The sequence below is a fragment of the Ascaphus truei genome, chromosome 9, assembly GCF_040206685.1.
Source record: "Ascaphus truei isolate aAscTru1 chromosome 9, aAscTru1.hap1, whole genome shotgun sequence".
Classification (NCBI taxonomy): Eukaryota; Metazoa; Chordata; class Amphibia; order Anura; family Ascaphidae; genus Ascaphus; species Ascaphus truei.
This window is the reverse complement of record NC_134491.1, coordinates 66,160,771-66,181,167: the sequence shown is the minus strand read 5'-3', so window position 1 is coordinate 66,181,167 and position 20,397 is coordinate 66,160,771. Positions and strand designations below refer to the sequence as shown.

Here is a 20,397-nt window from a genome sequence, read left to right as displayed (position 1 = left end):
GTCAGGGGAGCCTCCCTTCCCCCCACCCTACACCATACTACCTGGACAGGCACCTCCAAGACACCCTTCCAGCACGCGCCATCTGCAACCCCTTTCACAAGGCCCCCTCTGTGGATCAGGTCACGTGTCTGGTTTGCCGGCAGGGGGCCCGGGCTCCTTTATTCACCGGACACCGACCGGAGTCCAAGCTGTCCCACCCCGTCGGCAGCCCTGGCAACACCCTATAACCAGGGCTGTCTAGAAAAATTGCGGGGCTGGGTGCAGGGCAGTGGTGCCGGGCCTCTTACCATCTCCTGTGCGATCTCTTGCTGTTAGTTTTACTTATCATGATGCCGCGACGTCAAATGGGGTTGCGTTGCCATGACAACGGGACACCGCATGTGGTCACTGCATGTGGTCACCGCATGCCATTTGACGTTGCGGCAATATGAGGAGCGATATTGACAGCAAGAGATCGCGCAGGAAACGGCAAGAGAGTGACAGAAGCCCTGCACTCTCCCCAAGCCAATCAGTTTAATTGTTGTGGCCTCTGTAACCGTGGGGCACGGTGCAGGGGCACCGATAGCACTGCCATCAAGCCGGGCGCTGCCTATAACATCTCCCTAACTCCTCCTACTGCTCAATTTAGCTACCCTACAATATAACTCCTCCCTAATTCCTCCTCTTACTCCATATAACTTCTCCCGTAACTCCTACCAATTCCACGTTGCTCCATATAAACGCACAAAAACCCTATTGATTACAGTGATACATATTTGTCTTGATACATGTGCCTCTTGGGGTCTGCAGTGTTTATTTTTTACAGTCTTGGGTAAAAAATATAAAAAATGGGTGCAAAACCAGTGCAAATAACACCACCCTATTAATCAAAGAAAAGAAATCTCATTAAAAGCAATAGGGTATCTCCATTGATAAATCTGGTGCAATTTTCTTGCCCCAGTTTTACAGCAGGGAGATTTTAGTAAATATGTGTAATGGTAAAAGCGGTGCAATTTGAGGGCAAAAACATTTCTATGGATTTTTATGGGAGTTTTTCCTTTGATACTGTATATACATGGAAGCTTTGTGGCTCCAGAATTGCACTACTTGTGCACTTATACATAAGGGGTTATTTACTAAAGATGCAAAACTGGGGCAAGAGAACCACCAGATTAAGCAATGAATATTTTCCTATTGAAACCAATGGGATTTTATTTTGATAAATCTACGTAGTGCGTTTCTTGGGGTTTTTTGCACCAGTTTTGCCGTTGGGAGGCTGTGAATTATTCTAATAATAACTTTATTTCATACAGCGCTTTTCTCCCAATGGGACTCGAAGCGCGTCACAATGACAGTATAGTGCGCGGTACGCAGCATTGTAAAGGATTTTTACAGACACAGTCCTTGCCCAGGTGAGCTTACAATCTATGCGTGGTGCCGGAGGCACAGGGCGATAAAGTGACTTCAGAGCAATTATGCCCTTTCAACCCCTTCAGTGCCTCTGCCCGCAAGAGGGTAAAATAGAAGCAGTTTCCTATTTAACAAGCGGTGATTCCTAAAGTAGTGGTCATGGGAAGCATCAATGGGGTAATCATTGTGCCAAAGTGAGGTCTCTCTTGCCCTGTCTGCATCATTAGTGGAGCAGGGGGGGGGGGGGGAGACAGTTGCTCATATATATCAGGACAGTGATATAAAGTGATTAGCAGTAAGGGACAGCACAGACAGAGCGCGATGCGATGTGCGTGCGCGCGTCCGTCGCAATTTCGGGTTGTTCGGTGGGAGTTTTCAAATGGAAAACTCCACCGCGGCAAAGTGCAGCGTTGTCGCTGTGACATTTTGCCGCCACAACCCAAATTGAAATTTGGTGCTACTGTCGCGTGACGTGAGCTGGTTCAGCCAATAGAGGCGAACCAGCCCCGTGACGCGATCGTTACACGCCCCCGCCACGCCCCCAAACGCCGCGACCCAACGCCTGCAGTTTGAGCAGAGATCGCAGGGCTGCAGGAGCGTGCGACGGAGGCGCGTACGCACGCACGCACGCACGCACGCACGCACAGCAGCCTGTCTGAGCGAGCCCTTACTTTGGGAACATAGGGTTCGCCCTGCTCCCCTGGAGGAAGTGGAACAGATCATTGTTCCCAGTCACCTCCCATCTTTCATCCATGGGAGGAGGTGGGAAGTTTGGCTGGTGACACCCTCCTGGGATCCCATGCAGCAGGACAGGGTCGCTGTCTGTGTGGCACCAGGGGCAGAACTAGCTGGAGAACCTGGAGCAGGAGAGAGTGCAGCAGAGGGGGTCAGGGGAGAGTGCAGCAGAGGGGGTCAGGGGAGAGTGCAGCAGAGGGGGTCAGGGGAGAGTGCAGCAGAAGGGGTGTCCGGAGAGAGTGAAGCAGAGAGGGGGTGTTAGGAGAGCGTGTAGCAGAGGGGGCAGGAGAGTGCAGCAGAGGGGGTCAGGGGAGAGTGCAGCAGAGGGGGTCAGGGGAGAGTGCAGCAGAGGGGGTCAGGGGAGAGTGCAGCAGAGGGGGTCAGGGGAGAGTGCAGCAGAAGGGGTGTCCGGAGAGAGTGAAGCAGAGAGGGGGTGTTAGGAGAGCGTGTAGCAGAGGGGGCAGGAGAGTGCAGCAGAGGGGGTCAGGGGAGAGTGCAGCAGAGGGGGTCAGGGGAGAGTGCAGCAGAGGGGGTCAGGGGAGAGTGCAGCAGAGGGGGTCAGGGGAGAGTGCAGCAGAGGGGGTCAGGGGAGAGTGCAGCAGAGGGGGTCAGGGGAGAGTGCAGCAGAGAGGGCAGGAGAGGGGGTCAGGGGAGAGTGAAGCAGAGAGGGGGTGTTAGGAGAGCGTGCAGGAGAGTGCAGCAGAGGGGGTGTTAGGAGAGAGTGGAGTGCATACGAGATCGCAGCGCAGTGGGCAGGGGAGAGTGCAAGGTTCCGGGTAGACACAGCAGAGGGGATAGTGCGTGGGAGAGAGTGCAGCGCTGCGGGCAGATTAGGGCGCAGTATTGGTGGAGCGCAGCGCTGGGTGTCCCCGCGCAGAAGGCATTCCCGGGGGGGGGGGGGGGGCAATATGATCAGTAAGGTCCGGGCGGCTGTGTCCGGGCTGGTGGGATCTCTGTCCAACAAACACGACGCGCCCCCCGGAGCCTGCGCCTCGGAGAGAGAGCCCCCCGCCGCCGGTATGCGGGACCCCTGCAGGCCAGCCTTCCTGCGCCTCTCAACCGAGGAGCTCCGGGAGTCCGGGGAGCACTCGCGCAGAACCGTGCAGAGCCCCGGGGGGACCGGGGGGCTGCACTGGGACACCGGCTATGCAGAGTGAGTACTCGGTGTGTGTGGGGGGGGGGGGGGGGGGGGGTGTGTGTGTGTGTGTGTGTGTGTGTGTGTGTGTGTGTGTGTGTGTGTGTGTGTGTGTGTGTCAAATTGTGACTCGGGGACAGCGTTTGTTGTGAGTAAGTATATATGTATATCTCTCAGAGGTAAACAATGTATGCAGAGTACAGATAAGAACCATGTACATATATGTCAATAGTAATAATTGTGATGGATCTAGGAGGTTACAGAGTAGAAAGACCTAAAAAAATATATTTCACACAATTCCACGTCCGTTTTAAAGGAAAGCTGTTTTTTTTGTTTATTTATTAACCCTTAGGCTGCACTTTGACGTACCTTGTACTTAACAGGGGACGTCACGTCAGGGGCCCAGGTCATGTCATGCTATTTTTGCTCATATACAGGCAGGGAACGGGTGCGCTGCGCCCTGCTCGGCCGGGTGATTCGTGGCCGGCTAGGCTGGGGGCAGGCCACCACGTCACTTGGGCGAACCGCTCAAGTGACGCACTTGCGAGCAGCAAAATCAAATTTGCTTGCTCTAAGCGCCGAGCGGGCGCAGGCGCAGGCGCTTGCTCACGCTGGCCACACACATTTCCGCAATGTGTTTCAACGCGGCCAGCGTGAACCCGCCCGCTCAGCACCACCCTGGCCGAGGCCTTAGACTGAGTCCATAGAGACTGCAGCCGTGCGGAGGCTGAGGGAAAGCGGGTGCTTTCCCTGACCTTAGAGCGTGCGCCGTCCGGGGGCGGGCCAGTGATGTCACGGAGCTGGTTCGCCCTCATTGGGCGAACCGTTCACGTGACCGGCAATCTGCTCCCCTCAGCGCCAAAACTTAATTTGAAATGTCTCCTCCGCCTGCGGAAGCGCCCCCTAAAGCCACCCTCATAAAGGGTGCCGGGGGTAAGTCCGCTGCCTCACTGCTGGTCAGTGGCTAAGCGCTGACCATGGCCTCGGGCATGGTGCCTCGGGCCGCGCTGATCCGCACTCCTGCTCTGCCTCGTCTGCTCAAACTGGAGCTTTTTTGTGTCCGGGCAGGTGAGGCAGTGAGCGCGCTTTGTGGGCGGGGTGGGGACGTGGCGGGACGCGGGGCTAGTCCCTCGCTCCCGTTGGATATGAGCGGTCACGTGACCGCTCCTCCGCTCCCCTGAGTGGCAAATTTTAAATTTGCCTGTCTCTCCAAAATACCTGCGCCTCCTCACGCATGCGGAAGCGGCTGCTAAAGCTGCGTTGATGACAAATGCAGGAGGTAAGTGCATCTGCTCAGCGCGGCTCAGCACGGCTCAGCGCGGCTCACCGTACTATGTCCCAGGCCTTAGAGTGACAGGAGGGGCACAATGAGAGATAATGACACAAAGTGGTTCATTTATCAAAGTCTCCCTGATAAAAATCTGGGATAACACTGTACAGAGAACTGCCCTGGGCTTATAATACAGACAAAATTCCCTAATCATATTTGATTAAATGGGGAAACATGTTCTTCATAAATCCAGTGCCGTTGTTTTGCTCTTGTTTTGCAGCTGAGAGACTTTAACCCTTTGACACCAGTGTGCCAGAGCCCCTTCATGATCACTCTGTCGCTGATGACGGATCAGAAGGGGAGGAGTGCTCCGTGTCCCATTCAACTTCCTGACAGAACACATTTTGCGCTCTCGAAACGCGATCTCCCCTACAAAAACGAGCAGGCAGAATAAGACATATCTACTACCTCATGAAACCCTGGAGTGCCAGACTCCATAATGTAGTAGCTATGTCTATAAGGCACCCAAAGGGTTAATAAATTACCCTCCATAGTGACAGGAGTGTCAGGGAAAGTGATGCAGAGATAGTGACAGAGGGAAGAGGTGCACTGCAGCAATAACTAAAATAATATATTCCACTGGGTAAAAATAAATCCCAAATCTCTCAAATGGGATTTTGGGGGTGTAGCCCCCCCCACCCCCCCAAACATTGGGAGTATGATGTCCCAAATAAATATTGATTTTGGGGTGACAGTACACAATGTTGGGGAACCACAGCAAAGTCGCGCAAATGGTGCCTGATATGTGTCCTGTAATGTTTGTTAAACAATTCAGAATGAGGCTCCTGGACCCTAATTGGAAAAGTTAATAAACATGTCTCGACTTAAGATAAAATAACTGGCAGAGAATCTGCTTGGCCCTGTCATTTAGTGAGACTGGCATGAAGACCCGCACAGTTCAACGTCTCAAAGGCAGCAAAGTGATAGAGGAACATGCTGTACTGAGGGAGGTATGGGGCCTCCTGACACTGTCACAAGACTGGATGTGTAATAGCTAGTGCGGCTGCATATTGCTTTTCTCCTACCCACAAAGGAAGTCGGATACTTTTCGCTGTCAGTTACAGCGTTTAGTAGCACAGCACTCGCTCCTTAAAACACAGACACAACCAGTCCAGGTTTTGGGTCAAAGTTTAAAACTTAATAAAACGTATACCTAACCTCTGCACTGCCACAGCGAACCTGCAATACATTGCAGAGCTGGTAAGCAACCATCTCCTGCTCAAATGCGGCTTAGCTCCTCATTCAGAAATCATCCCTGTTTTTCTAGGCTTGGTATTTCAGAAATGTGAAATGCAAACGAGAAAAACAAAAAAACAGGTTTTAACCCCTGCAGGGCAATGCGTCTCCAGTAGTGGGATTAAAGAAGAGGCCGACAGGTTGAAAGAGCGCATAAATCAACCTGTGAGTGGAGCAGCACGGACCACTGCTTTAAACCATGGGAATGCAAACCTCAAAAAGGTGTTGCATGCCTAAGGCCTCGGGCATGGTCAGTGCGTGAGCGCTGACCCGTGCTGAGGCGCGCTGGTAATTACCTGTGAGCCCCTACAGCAGCAATGAGAGCGGCTTTAGTAGGGGCTCGCCTACGCTTCCGCAAGCGCGCAGAAGCGTAGGTCTTGGGTAAATTTTAAATTCAAGCGCTTGCCGGAGCGCAGGGCCGGTCACGTGAGCAGTTCGCCCAATGAGGGCGAACAGCTCCGTGACGTCACTGGCCCGCCCGCTGACATGCCCCCGGACGGCGTGCTGTCTAAGGCCAGGGACAGCACCGGTTTCCCTCAGCGCGCCTCCGCCAGCAAGCAGTAACCCTGGACGAGGCCTAATAAGTGTTGTTTCACTTTCTTGCAAATCCAGTTAATTGGGGATATATCTCTAATGTCTCAAACTGGAGCTTTGCGGCAGACAAATGGAGCAAAGTGCATGAGTTCACGTCAATGTATCCGTGCTTTGCGCCAGTGAGTGTTTGGGGAGTGGCTATGGGAGGAGTTAGGGGAGGCAGGTCAGAGCAATGTTATAATGCGATCGATCTCTCTGTCAAGTAAATCCTACAGGTGTAGGTGGTGTTGGGCTTTCCTCCTGAAAGATCTGCCAGATTCATTCATATCCCCCCAATGCTGCTGAGTGACACGGGACTTTAATCTGGAGACAGATGGCACCCCTAGGGCACCAACGTGTCACAATAGTGAAATACGGCTTTTGCTTTCAAGGTTTTTACGGCACTATTCAGGCTTCAATAGTCAGAGTTACTGAGGCAGAAAACTTTATTTTAAGTGTATGCATATGCAATGCAGTGCGTTGTGACTAGAAGATGACCACGAGCTTTAGATAACCTGCTGACCTTGTGCAAGAAATATGTGGTTTCGAAATGCAGTTCCTACCCCCCAAAAAAATACAGAATAATTTTTAAAGCCAGTTTGTAAACATGGAACTTGTTGGGAGGAGTTTGATTTCCTGTGGCTGCTCCCTTGTGTGCGCTGTGACAGTGAGCTCTATGCAATATACCTGAGCCAGCTTGCATTTATGTAATCTAAGGCCTGTAATATAGTGCGCGCACGTCAATTAGAATTGGCTCTGCTAAGCCAGGCGTTTCTATACTAGGGACGCACGCGCACACGGCTGTGAGCGGTGGCACGGCAGACTAGGGAAATTACAATAAAATTGTATTTTCGTGCTGCTGTCGTGCCGCAAACCAATCACAGTGCGGCCTAACGCTGTGACGTCAGTCACGCCCCCTAACCGCGCGTCACCGCTTGCTATCTACCAATTAAATGCGCACACCACGTGCATGCGCAACGCCAGGCGCCCGCGCGCAATCTAGCGCCTACTATATAACAAGCCTTAGATGTGCAATTTTTGGGTCTATATTAACATTCCTCATGGTCTGTCTGTCTGAGATGAGGGATTCAAGTGGTAGGAGTTAGGACAGAGGTACAGTTGCATATTGGCGCAGGTCCGTGTATTTAAATGTGCGGTTTGGGTTACTTTTCTTGATGGTTTTCTCCGTCACCTTAAAGGGGTCTGTAACAGGACCCTAACCCATGTCAAAAAGGGCTTCAATATGAAGCCTGTATAGATCTGAGGAATCCAGCAGGGAGCTGGTTAATTGCAGCTACAGACAATTAAGCAGTCTCCACCTGGCTTATCGGACAGGTAGAAAAGCCTCCTGCTTGAACTGCAAGGGATCTCTTGAGCACAGAGGGACTGTGTTGTCAGAAGAGATTCCCAGAATCAAGTGGTCATGAGCACAGGGCTGTGCTGCCAGCAAGATCCCCAGGATCCAGACCTATTCCAGGGCACAGCAGACCCTGTAACCCGCCAGGGAGTTGCCCCCAATGGACACCCACCAGACCCAGAAACTGACATAAAGGGCCCCCTGCTTTCAGCTACCTCTCTTGACTTTGGGGTCAGAGGTTGGCAAGAGGCCTAACCTCCCAGCCCTGCAGATAGGGCCTGGGAAATTGAGTTAGCTCTTACAAATGGATAGGATCCTTGTTTATTTGTGTGCTTCCTTAAACTTTATTGCTTATAGCTATGGGCTGAATAAAATCCATGGTTTATTTTCTCCAAAATCTGTCTCCCAAAACCAAACACAGCATATCAGCACAAACACCTCATACCAACTGTCAAGCACGGTGGTGGAGGGGTGATGATTTGGGCTTGTTTTGCAGCCACAGGACCTGGGAACCTCACAGTCATTGAGTCGACCATGAACTCCTCTGTATACCAAAGTATTCTAGAATCAAATGTGAGGCCATCTGTCCGACAGCTAAAGCTTGGCCGAAATTGGGTCATGCAACAGGACAATGATCCAAGCACACCAGCAAATTTACAACAGAATGGCTGAAAAAGAAAAGAATCAAGGTGTTGCAATGGCCCAGTCCTCAACCCGATTGAAATGCTGTGGCTGGACCTTAAGAGAGCTGTACATAAACAAATACCCACAAACCTCAATGAACTGAAGCAACGTTGTAAAGAAGAGTGGCCCAAAATTCCTCCACAACGATGCGAGAGACTGATAAAGTCATATAGAAAACGATTACTTCAAGTTATTGCTGCTAAAGGTGGTTCTACAAGCTATTGAATCATAAGGTATACAGGCATACCCCGCATAACGTACGCAATGGGACCTTAGCATGTATGTAAAGCGAAAATGTACTTAAAGTGAAGCACTTCCTTTTCCCTCTTATCAATGCATGTACTGTGCTGCAATTGTTATATACATGCATAACTGATGTAAATAACGCATTTGTAACAGGCTCTATAGTCTCCCCGCTTGTGCACAGCTTTGGTACAGGTAGGGAGCCGGTATTGCTGTTCAGGACGTGATGACAGGCGCATGCGTGAGCTGCTATTTGCCTATTGGGGATATGTACTTACTCGCGAGTGTACTTAAAGTGAGTGTACTTAAAGCGGGGTATGCCTGTACTTAGTTTTTTGCTACGTGAAGGTGAAAGAAAACGGCGCTAACTCTATTAGTGTACACTAATAATATACAGTGAATATTTTGACCAAATCAATTAATTGTTAAACAGTGATATTGTGTTCAAATAACGTGATAATATTATTAAAAGGTTCAAACCCCCTGCTCAAACCCAGCTGGTGGGGACTGGTTTCGCTAGTCCCACAAATCGTCACTCTCCAGTTGTAATCCAGGGGGAGCATGAAGGGAAAAGAACATAAAACAGGAAAAACAATCTAAGTGCAGACAATAAAATTCAAGTGATATAAATTCTGCGTTCTTTCTTGGCTCATATGTGATGTCTACTTACAAGATGTAAGTCAAAATCAAGCGGTTTTGACACTCAATGGTCTCTGCTGTGCAGGTATTCCCACCAGGTGATAGGGTCTCCAGCTCTCAGCTCCGCAGCAAAGTGTATGTAAAAGAAATACAAACCATAGTGCAGACCAGTATGATGTAAAAAAACTAGACTTTATGGGGTTTAAAAATGAACACTTACAATAAAAACAAGTATTTCAGGCATGTACCACAATCATTGTGATCAAAGAGAGAAGATTAATTGGTTTACACTTCAGGCTCACCCGCCTCCTCCGGTGTGACTTGGTGTGGACCACCACTCTCAGGGACTTTGTACCTCCAGCGGTGGGCGCATTGATCCAGGTCTCTCTCCCCTCGTGGGTTCCCTCTTCTGTGGGTCGATCACCTTCCCATAGCAGCTGCCCGCAGGCACTGTGGAGTTCTTCACTGGGATACAGCCTCTCTGATGGATGTTTCAGCTTCACTTGTACAACGATGCGTCACTTCCGCTCCGTCCCGATACGTCACTTCCGGTCGCGGTTCTGTGAGTATCTGTCAGTAAATTTCTCCTCTCTTCTCTCTCCTCTCTGGGCGGCTACCACTCTACGCGTTTCTCCAAAAAAGGGTGTGTGGCTTCCTCAGGAGTGTGACAGGAAGTGACGTATCGGGACGGAGCGGAAGTGACGCATCGTTGTACAAGTGAAGCTGAAACATCCATCAGAGAGGCTGTATCCCAGTGAAGAACTCCACAGTGCCTGCGGGCAGCTGCTATGGGAAGGTGATCGACCCACAGAAGAGGGAACCCACGAGGGGAGAGAGACCTGGATCAATGCGCCCACCGCTGGAGGTACAAAGTCCCTGAGAGTGGTGGTCCACACCAAGTCACACCGGAGGAGGCGGGTGAGCCTGAAGTGTAAACCAATTAATCTTCTCTCTTTGATCACAATGATTGTGGTACATGCCTGAAATACTTGTTTTTATTGTAAGTGTTCATTTTTAAACCCCATAAAGTCTAGTTTTTTTACATCATACTGGTCTGCACTATGGTTTGTATTTCTTTTACATACACTTTGCTGCGGAGCTGAGAGCTGGAGACCCTATCACCTGGTGGGAATACCTGCACAGCAGAGACCATTGAGTGTCAAAACCGCTTGATTTTGACTTACATCTTGTAAGTAGACATCACATATGAGCCAAGAAAGAACGCAGAATTTATATCACTTGAATTTTATTGTCTGCACTTAGATTGTTTTTCCTGTTTTATGTTCTTTTCCCTTCATGCTCCCCCTGGATTACAACTGGAGAGTGTACTTAGTTTTTCACACATAGCTTCTCCATTTTGGCTTTATTTTTGTTAAATAAATTATGACACGTGTAATATGTCATGTGTCATCTGAGGTTGTATTTACCTAATTTTAAGACCGGCTAAGGAACAGGTGATTGTTATTATGTCCTGATATGTAAAACCATAGAATTCAAAGAGGGTGTACTTTCTTTTTCACACAACTGTATACACTCATTAAAAATGGCATTGAGTTGAATTTAAAAAAAAATGTTTTAGCAATTATTATCTAATATTACAGAACTGATTTATTGAAAAAGACACACTTGTAGGATATTGCATGGGTTCCTCCTTTAAAAGCTCCAAGGAAAGCAACATTGTTAGTTTCTCCCTCTCTTCCCCCCCATAAAGCACGCACAGCTAAATGTTTGAAAATGTTTTTTTTTTAACTCTTTTGCTGCCAGAGGGCTCGCCTCCCTGCCAATAAAAGGGTTAAGGCAGGGGTGACCTTTGCCTTAAGGAGTCGCCAGCTCTGATGTCATGACATCGCTGCGTCTCATGGCGGTGCGTTGCTGCCATGTGATGTGTCGCCATGACGATGCAGGGTCACATGATGCCATGACGTCATGGAGAAGGGCTGCTGTGTTACAGAGACCCAGCTCTCTCCCCGGCAATCAGATTCATTGCTATGGGGAAGAGTGCGGGGCCTCTGTAAACGCTTGGGGCGGTCATCAAGAGTCCAGAGGGAGGGTCCCGACTGCCTTCGCCCCCCACCCCCAGCAGGGGTCCAGAGACATTCCCGGGCGGTAGTTACACCCCTGGGTTAAGGAAGAGGATTAAATTGTTAAGTTGTTTTTTTTTTTTTTTTTTTACAAACTTTTATTGGCAGAGGTGAGCGGAGTATGGGAGATCAGCAAGTCAGGTGTGATTTGTTTACTATGCCAGGTGCAATTTATCCTGAGCAGTAACCTCTCCTGGGAGTGTTATCTGTTCAGGAAGATGATTAAAGTATTGCGCCTCCTGCTTTCCATCCAGTTTTTATCTGTGGCTCGCTGCCAAGTTCTATAAGCGAGAACATTGGAGAATAATAAAGAGTTATTCTGATACCTTATCGAGAAATAAAATTGTTACGTTGTATGAAGGAGCATTGTGTTTCAATATAAGGAGAGAGATTAGGGGGGCGTTATACACCCCAAAAGTTAGGCTGGGTCTAGGAGTAAAATTGGCACAAATTGCATAATTGTCATCTTTGTGTCTGTGCTTCAGGTTATGTGCCGGGTGCTTAATATTGCATTTTGGGGAGTGTCAGTCGGAAGAGTTATGTTACATGACACAAATTATTATGAAATGTATCAAACTCTGAGTCTCCATGGTCAATTTTGTTTGTATCTTGCATTTGCATCAAATAATCGGCAACGTCTGGTGGCGTAACCTTTTCTGGCTAGCAACTTAAATCAAATGTAAGAAACGCCGGCAGAAAATGCAGCAATGAGTCAAAACAAACTTCTAGGCGCACTTTCTTTACACTAATACATCTCCTCCTGTGTATCAAGGCAATTGAAAGCTTACTTTGATGCACTGCAAACTTAACAGTCCAATTATTTTAAATTTACATATATAGATACATCACCTTTGACACCAAATAAAAGATAGATGCAGAATTAGATCCTGGTCCCCACCATCCCTGAGTGCAGGGTAGCATTACCGGTAGCTAATATACAGTTGTGTGCTTTACCAATATTTGGCTGAATCAGCCTCACTGTACGTTAGGCCATTCTGCTTCTCAACAGTTGTGGGATATGTAAGCTAGCAATTTAACGGGGCTTAGGCTGCGTCCATAGAAGGACAAGCCGTGCTGAGGCGTGCGGACGCTCAGCGCTGAGCCCCTGCATCCTCAATGAGGATGCCTTGAGAGGGGGCTCACGCGAGCGTCCGCAGGCGTGCTCAGGCTTTGGAGTTTTCAGCCGAGCGCCAAGCTGTTTTTCAGCGCGCTGTCGGCTAAAAACATCCAATCAGCCTTCAGCAGTGTCAACGTCACGGCGCCGTGATGTCGGCGCCGTGACATTGACGTCAGTGCGTCGCGGGCGATTGGCCCAGCGACGTCACTGCCCCGCCTCCAACCACCTCCCCCCCGGCTCCCTTCGTGCACGTGGCTCGCCTGCAAGTCCGTGCAATCGCACAGACTGAAGCAGGCGAGCCTCACCGTTAGTGCGCCTCCGCTCTCCCCACACCTCTATGGCCCGGGCCTAAGTTAATATATAATTCCCATGGCTCCAATCAGTCATTGACTGAGCCATGTGTGCTGAAGCAAAGAGATACTGAAAACCTGACGTATTGGTGGCCCTTGAGGAATGGAGTTGGGCATCCCTGCTCTAGGTGCAGGTTAAGTTGACTGCTCCTACGGGTCTCCCTGTCCGATAAAAAGCGAAAGTGGGCCCCCTCCACTTCCTTTTCTGGCATCCGGGCACCGCTCGCGTCATGTGATCGCTCACATGATGTGTGTGAGAAGTCCGGTGGCAGTCTGATGCTGCCAGACCCACTGTAACCCTTTTTATTATTGTAGCCCCGGTTACAAATATATGCATAGTGTGGACAATATCGAATTAATCTGCTTCACCTATCACATGGTGTGATAAGGAATAAGAGCCACTGTCCCTGATCTGCATGGCAACAGATGACAGGAGATATGGGATTGAATAAGAAAAATGGACAGAATCTTGAGAGGAACTGCCAGCCACAGAGATGCACACAAAGACAGCTAGTGACAGTCTGACAGCCTGAGATAGAGACAGCCAGCGCCATTTTATGCTCCAGTGAGGATGTTGAGGGAAAAAGTAACCTCACAAGCTGCAAAGCGGATACTTGCTAAGCTGTTAAGACACGACTGGATAGCAAACAGCCGTGGGACCTGTTCCGCCATTTTGAGTATTCTTGTGAACGCACATAAACAACAACTCACAAATATTCAATCCTTAACAGGACTAAAAGGTGACTACACTCCATCTTAAGATAAGAACTCCAATGCTGTGCTGGCATTAACAGTGGCCTATTTGACTGTTAGTACATTGGATACTGGGAATATATAAGGGACAACAGTGCAGTGTCATAATTTATTGTGTCATATTTATATATTGTATTGAATTGGGCAGGTTTTCCCTAAGATAGAGGCCATCAGGCTAAGGTTGCCCTGACCATAAAGCGCTAGTTAATATATACAGTATGTTAAATTGGGGGAATCCTTGATGGAGAAGGATTTAGGAGTGCTTGTAGACAGCAGGCTTAGCAATAGTGCCCAATGTCATGCAGTAGCTGCAAAGGCAAACAAGATCTTATCTTGCATTAAACGGGGAATGGAGGGAAGGAAGTAAACATAATTATGCCCCTTTACAAAGCATTAGTAAGACCACACCTTGAATATGGAGTACAATTTTGGGCACCACTCCATAAAAAATACATTATGGACTAGAGAAGAGCCACCAAATTAATAAAGGGGGTGGATAATCTGATTTATGAGGAGAGGCTAGCTAAATTATATTTGTTTACACTAGAAAAGAGGCGTCTAAGAGGGGATATGATAACTATATACAAATATATTCGGGGACAGTACAAGGAGCTTTCAAAAGAACTATTCATCCCACGGGCAGTTAAACGACGCAGGGTAATACCTTTAAGGTTCGAGGAAAGGAGATTTCACCAGCAACAAAGGAAAGGGTTCTTTACAGAAGGGCAGTTAAAATGTGGAATCCATTACCAATGGAGACTGTGATGGCAGATACAATAGATACCCTTTCACTTGTTAGAAGTGCAGACTGCAGAGGGTCCCAGCGAATCGGATAGCCAATGGAGGAGGAGAGGAGGAGAGCAGGTCCTGCGCTTTGCTTGGCAGTCTCCGGATGGAGGGGCGTGTGATGTCATAGCGCTGGGGCGTGCTCCTCCCCTGGCCTCTTCGGAACCATTCTCCTCAGCCGCGTACTTCCGCAGCCCCCGCGCATGCGTGCTCACACACAATCATGTCGGCTGCCAGCACCAATGCGCCCGCCCTCGCGCTCCCCCATCTCTCTTCTGCCCGCCCAAGCACAGCTTGTTTCGGTGTCTGCCGGCCAGCGCACACCACAGTTTAACCTCCCCTAAACAATCTTGCGCCCCCCACTTTGCGCACCGCTGCTCTATGGCACAACATAGATACATTTGAGGGAGGGTTAAGGCCAGGTACCTTCAATATGACCCAGCCCCTGCTTGGTGGGTTAACATGCAACATCAAAAGAGTTACATAAAACGTATTACATTGAGAAGGTCACTGGCAACTTGCAACATTCTCAGCTGAACAAAGAATTAACCCCTGGTCCGTGAAATGCGGAAACCAGGCTTCACAACACATATATATATACAGTACAACCATAATACAGATGTATTACTGACAGGTAGGGGTAATGGCGGGCTTAACCTATATTAAAAGCAGTCACATCTACCCCTACCGTCCCAACCCTATTTCCCTCAAGCAACCCCCTGTAAAACCCCAATCAACGCCAATAAAAATTACATGAAAATGTCTCCTATATGCGTGAATTACAGTCCGTGATGTTCCCATGGCCTTTTTATTGTAGGGTAATTAATGCAGGAAAAAGCCACCACAATGAAGACCAGGCCTGCTGCGAGGTTGTAACTGTGGAAACCCGGGATAGGATACATAATGACCATTGTAAGGAATTGCAACACCCTCAACAGAGAATAAACCAGACACAGCAGACCGCGCATGAGGTCAGTGACATGGGCATCATGTTCATTACGCATAGTTCAAACGTCTAATACAGGGGTAACCAACTCCAGTCCTCAAGGCTCCCGTTTTTAGTATATCCCTGCTTCAGCCCAGGGTGCTCAGTCTTCTATATGTGTTTTATGCCACATAGTAACACCACACATAAACCCAGTGGTTCCGAATCTTGTAACTGAACCCCCTCCCCAAAGACAACGTTTTACTATTAGGGGACCCCCTTCCATGCTGGGTGTGCAAACTCGGATGACCAAGACTGAGACATTTTACCCCCATAATCCTATTTAAAGCAATAAGGGTTTTACTTTGTGGAATATATACATTTGGTTATTAATGCAGAAAAACGTCTTACTCCTCCTACTTTCTATGTCCCCCTTTTGGGTAACGTGAGTTCCCCCCCTAGTTTGGGAAACATATGCTTTAACCCAGGAGTGGGCAAATCCAGTGCTCACGGGCCACCAACAGGTCAGGTTTTACGGATATCCCTGCTTCAACACATGTGGCTCAATCTGAGCCACTGATTGAGCCACCTGTGCTGAAGCAGGGCTATGCTGAAACCATGACCTGTTGATAGCTCTTGAGAACTGGAGATGGTCACCCCATTCTAGTATTTGTATTATTCTTTTTCACATTGGGCACATGAACATAGGTACCCCTTAGTTGCCACCTCCTATAAAGGCGCCATAACAAATGCTATTTATTATATTCAAAGATACGTTTACCAATAAACCACTGGTATTTCTGGATGTATTTGGATATTGTAATACATGCATAAAATTAAAGTATTAATAACGTCCTTAAATCAATGCTTAAAGTTTATGAAATTAGTCATCGGACTTGAAGTGGTTGTCACCAGCTGAAGGTCACCCTTTGTTCTGTTCTTTCAGTTAGATGTTGGATTCCGTTTCTATTACTGGGGACTTTTTGATGGTCACGCAGGGTGCGGCGCGGCCATTGCAGCGTCGAAGCTCCTACACCTTCACATCTGCGATGGGTTGAGGGACCTCGTGCTTATCCTGCAGCATCCCGAGGCTGCACCTCTTTGTCTCAATCACGACACAAGGACTGAGCAGGTGGGAGGCACCGCGATCCAGGAGAAAACAGAGCCGCTCAAGGAGTCCACTGTTCGCTTCCACCTTGAAAAACAAGTGTTTCCCGAGAGCCTCGTCATAGGGGCAATTGAGAACGCTTTCAATGAGATGGTGAGTAGAAGACAGGACGAGACGATGGTCCCCCCTGGATTTTTTACTTGGATACATCTGTGCTGTTATTTTGCACCAATTGTTGCCCCTGTTTTTGAAGCCAAGAGACTTGGTTATATAACCTCAGTAGCTGGTTAGAAATTCAAAATGGATTAGTTATTTCATGCAGGTCCATCTCTAGGCGGTAAGCAGGTAAGGCGCCACCTATTTTTTGTAATAGTTGTAGGATTGAAGCAGGGGGTCTCCGGCACTGACAAGCATTCATTTCAGCTACGGGGACCACATGCTCTCTGGGATACTTACCTTCTTAGGGTGTGCCAGTATCTCCTGCTCGGGTCAAAGCCCCTGGTCATGGGCCAATAGAAGCCACAGGGATGATGCCATGGCTTCCTATTGGCCCAGGTGATAGGCCAATTAAAGCTTGGGGCCAATTTTCTTTGGGTGGAGGGGCCGCTGCCTTAATAGTGCTTGCCTAGGTACGGGCCAAATTTTATGTATCACGACAATGTAGGAGCAAAATTGTATGTCGCCTTGCAATTCGGGTAGTTAGGAGGTGTTAGGGGTGCGCATATTAAAACATGCTATCTCAGATTCTGTAAGGGGTATGTATTAAACAGGGCTATGTTATCGAAATTCCAGCTGCATAAATAGGGAAAATACACCAGATTTATTAAAGCGAAAAGACGTAGGGGAAGCAATTTGATTTTTTGCTTTGATAAATCTGGTGCAGTTTTTTCCCCCGACCCATTCTTGAAGCAGGGGGGGCCTTAATATACTCTCTTCTGAGTCCTCTACCCCCACCAGTACCCTTGTTTGTTTTTTTACATGTATGGGAAGGCGGAATCTGGAGCTGATCCGTTTTCATTTCAGCTCCGGGGACCCCCGGGGGTTCCCAGGACACAGCGGGGAAGGTGCTGCAGTACCATCCCCTCCAGGGCGGTTAGGAAGCAGCTTCCTATTGGGCCACGTGATACACGGTTTTAGATCTCGGATAGGATTTTAACAAAGCCTGCAGAAAATCCGGCTTATAGTTTGTTTTGCACCGGTTCAGCCCAGTTTGCAGCTAGGAAAATTATAAATAGACCACTTATGAGGAGGTTATTTACTAAAGTTGTGACTGCAAAACTGGTGAATCTGGTGCAAACCTGTTCTGTTTTTTCCCCCCAAAGAAAAAACCCTCATTGCTTTCAATGGGATTCCTTTTGCAGATTTGTGCTTTTTCTTTGTCCCAGTTTTGCACCCGGAAGACTTTGGTAAATAGACCCCCCTTATGAATCCGTTCTACGTAATAAATATGGGCCTACATTATTTTAAATATATATATTTTTAATGCATTATACTAATACTTGAATAAACATGCAGTGGGTATGAGATTCTCTTTATACTCAAGCCACTCATTTCTATCTGTGTTTTCAGGATAAACAGATTGAAAGCGAACGATCCACATACAGCATTGACGGTGGCTGCTGTGCCCTGGTGGCTGTCTATTTGATGGGCAAGCTGTACGTAGCCAACGCGGGTGACAGCAGGTATAGCGTTCTGTACAGCGATCAGTGAGGTCTGCAGAAGAAGCCGTTTACTTACAGCGCACGTGCCAGCAGTGCCACCCGTGCCACCCTTCTTCCTGTATTCACGTGGTATATCCTATGGGATATAGTGATAAGTAGGGAAATATATCTCGAGTCACTGTTGCATCAAATGTAAGAAACAGTTGTTGGGTGTAAGTTGCCTCAATCACGACACAAGGACTGAGCAGGTGGGAGGCAGATGGGAGGCCTTTTGTATTTGTTTGTGCGAGTCTTCATTTGGCATGTCATTGTGCTTGTCTGCTGCCCCGTTGTACTGCGCTGCGGAATATGCTGGCAGCTTATAAATAAATTGTAATAATAATGATTGGTGCAAATCGTTAGTCGGGTGATTTTTGTTTTGCCACCTTAGACCTGTGTATTTTATGGGAGCGAGTACATTGAGAAAATAATGGCGCACAGAGATGCAGCATTTAATTCATTCCATTATATGGGCGTTGGGTAATTCCTCCCTAACTCATCCAATTACCACTCCCCTAGCTGCAAGCTGACTCACCATGGGTAAAATTGGAGCAAAGTATCTTAATACAACATAAAAGGCACCGATTTCCATGATACACAACACGTTCTGCTGTGTGTACATGTGTTAAGATGCAGTTAGCATGGGGAAAATAGCTCTGATGTTGGTTTCTGAAGCACAAGGAAAGCTGACACCCACATCAAGGCTTTACAGCTGGGCTACAGCTAGATGGATTTGAGCACTTCTTGGCTAGTGTATAATTCTGATTGTATTTTTACCATAGTTAGAATAAACCTTATAATTAGAGATGGGTGAATTATCCGCCTAATTCCAAACCCGACGCGGATTGACTCGTTCCTTTCAGCCGCGGATTTTTGGTGCTCTCCGTGGATTCATTTTATAAGGGCAGATTTGTTTAGTTTTTTTCCTATTACTGAGAATCCATCCGATGGATTTGGAATCGGAACCTGGATCTGACAAACGGAATTATATTAGGGGGTGGGGCAGTATATAAATAGTGTGGAATCCGATTTCGGATTCGGTATAAACACGTTCCGTGGCCGGATTTACTTTTAATCTGAGGTCCGAGAATCCAAGCCCCATGGTCGGTGATGAAAGAATTTGCGCTGGCTACAGTTGCTGAAATCCGACTTCGGATTACCGCATGCGGATTTGGTCTGAAAAGCCCAGGGAAATATGTGGGATGGTAATCACACAGGTTCATCATCAGTCTTAATTAATGCTGTATACTGTATGTTGTGTGTTCTGATACATGTTGGAAACAAAGGGGACTGCCCAGTCCTTGTGTCCAATATGTTGCCAATTTCACCACTTTTGTTATTGTAGCTTGAGAGAGATGCTGGTACAAGCACAGCGTCCTTTATCTGTTTGTTCCAGGCACAATGGTTCAGAATTCTCAGAGACCTCTTCCTCCCACATGTTGTTTCAGGGCCATCATCATCCGACAGGGGAAAACAATTCCTATGTCACAAGAGTTTACACCAGAAACGGAGAGACAGAGGCTGCAGTTTCTAGTAAGAATATCTGTTTTTCTTCACACACATTTATTGGTATATATATTTTGGATAAATAAGTTGAGCATTTCCATTAGGATCAAAATGCAAAGTCATACAGACTGACTATTTTTTTTATTTTCAAAACTGAAGTGGCTTGCCGTTTCACCCTTACATTCATTGGCTTACATATTCCATCTGAGTGCCTTCATTTTATTCAAAAATATAATAATTATATATATTAATATATATATATATTTGTTTATCTCTATATCTATATATATATATATATATATATATATATATATATATATATATATACACATACACAGTGCTCGACAAATACGGTCGCCAGGTCGCCAGGGGCAACAAGATTTCGTCTCCTGGCGACTCAGCCTCATGGCCGCGCAGCGCACGCGGTTCTATGCTTGTGTAAAAAAAAAAAAAAAAAAAATTCAAAATCCTTCTTTCTGATTGGTTTGACGGGACTTGGCGCGATGCAAGGTTTTTTTTTTTTGCCTGCTCCAGGCTCTATATAAGACTATGCACACAAATCATCCTTGATTTTGTTTTCTGCTTGAAGGTTAGTACACCATTGCCTCACTGACACCCCCCCTCCCCCTCCCCCTCCCCCCCCCAGCCCGGCATCGATCGCAATCAGGAGCCCACGCACCCAAGCAGCATCACTGACCCCCCCCCTCCCTCCTCCCCAGCCCGGCATCGATCACAAGCAGGAGGTAGTAG

General features: G+C 47.9%; 1 protein-coding gene across 1 annotated transcript in view; it reads left to right on the top strand.

Moving 5' to 3' along the window:
• Positions 1 to 2,800: 2,800 nt before the first annotated feature.
• Positions 2,801 to 20,397, top strand: part of PPM1J (protein phosphatase, Mg2+/Mn2+ dependent 1J) — a 26,539-nt gene continuing 8,942 nt past the window's right edge. The window contains 5 exon segments of the mRNA XM_075615283.1: positions 2,801 to 3,277; positions 15,226 to 15,379; positions 16,280 to 16,594; positions 18,011 to 18,123; positions 19,590 to 19,674. Coding sequence (XP_075471398.1) covers positions 3,033 to 3,277; positions 15,226 to 15,379; positions 16,280 to 16,594; positions 18,011 to 18,123; positions 19,590 to 19,674 — 912 coding nt within the window. The 5' untranslated portion in view covers positions 2,801 to 3,032.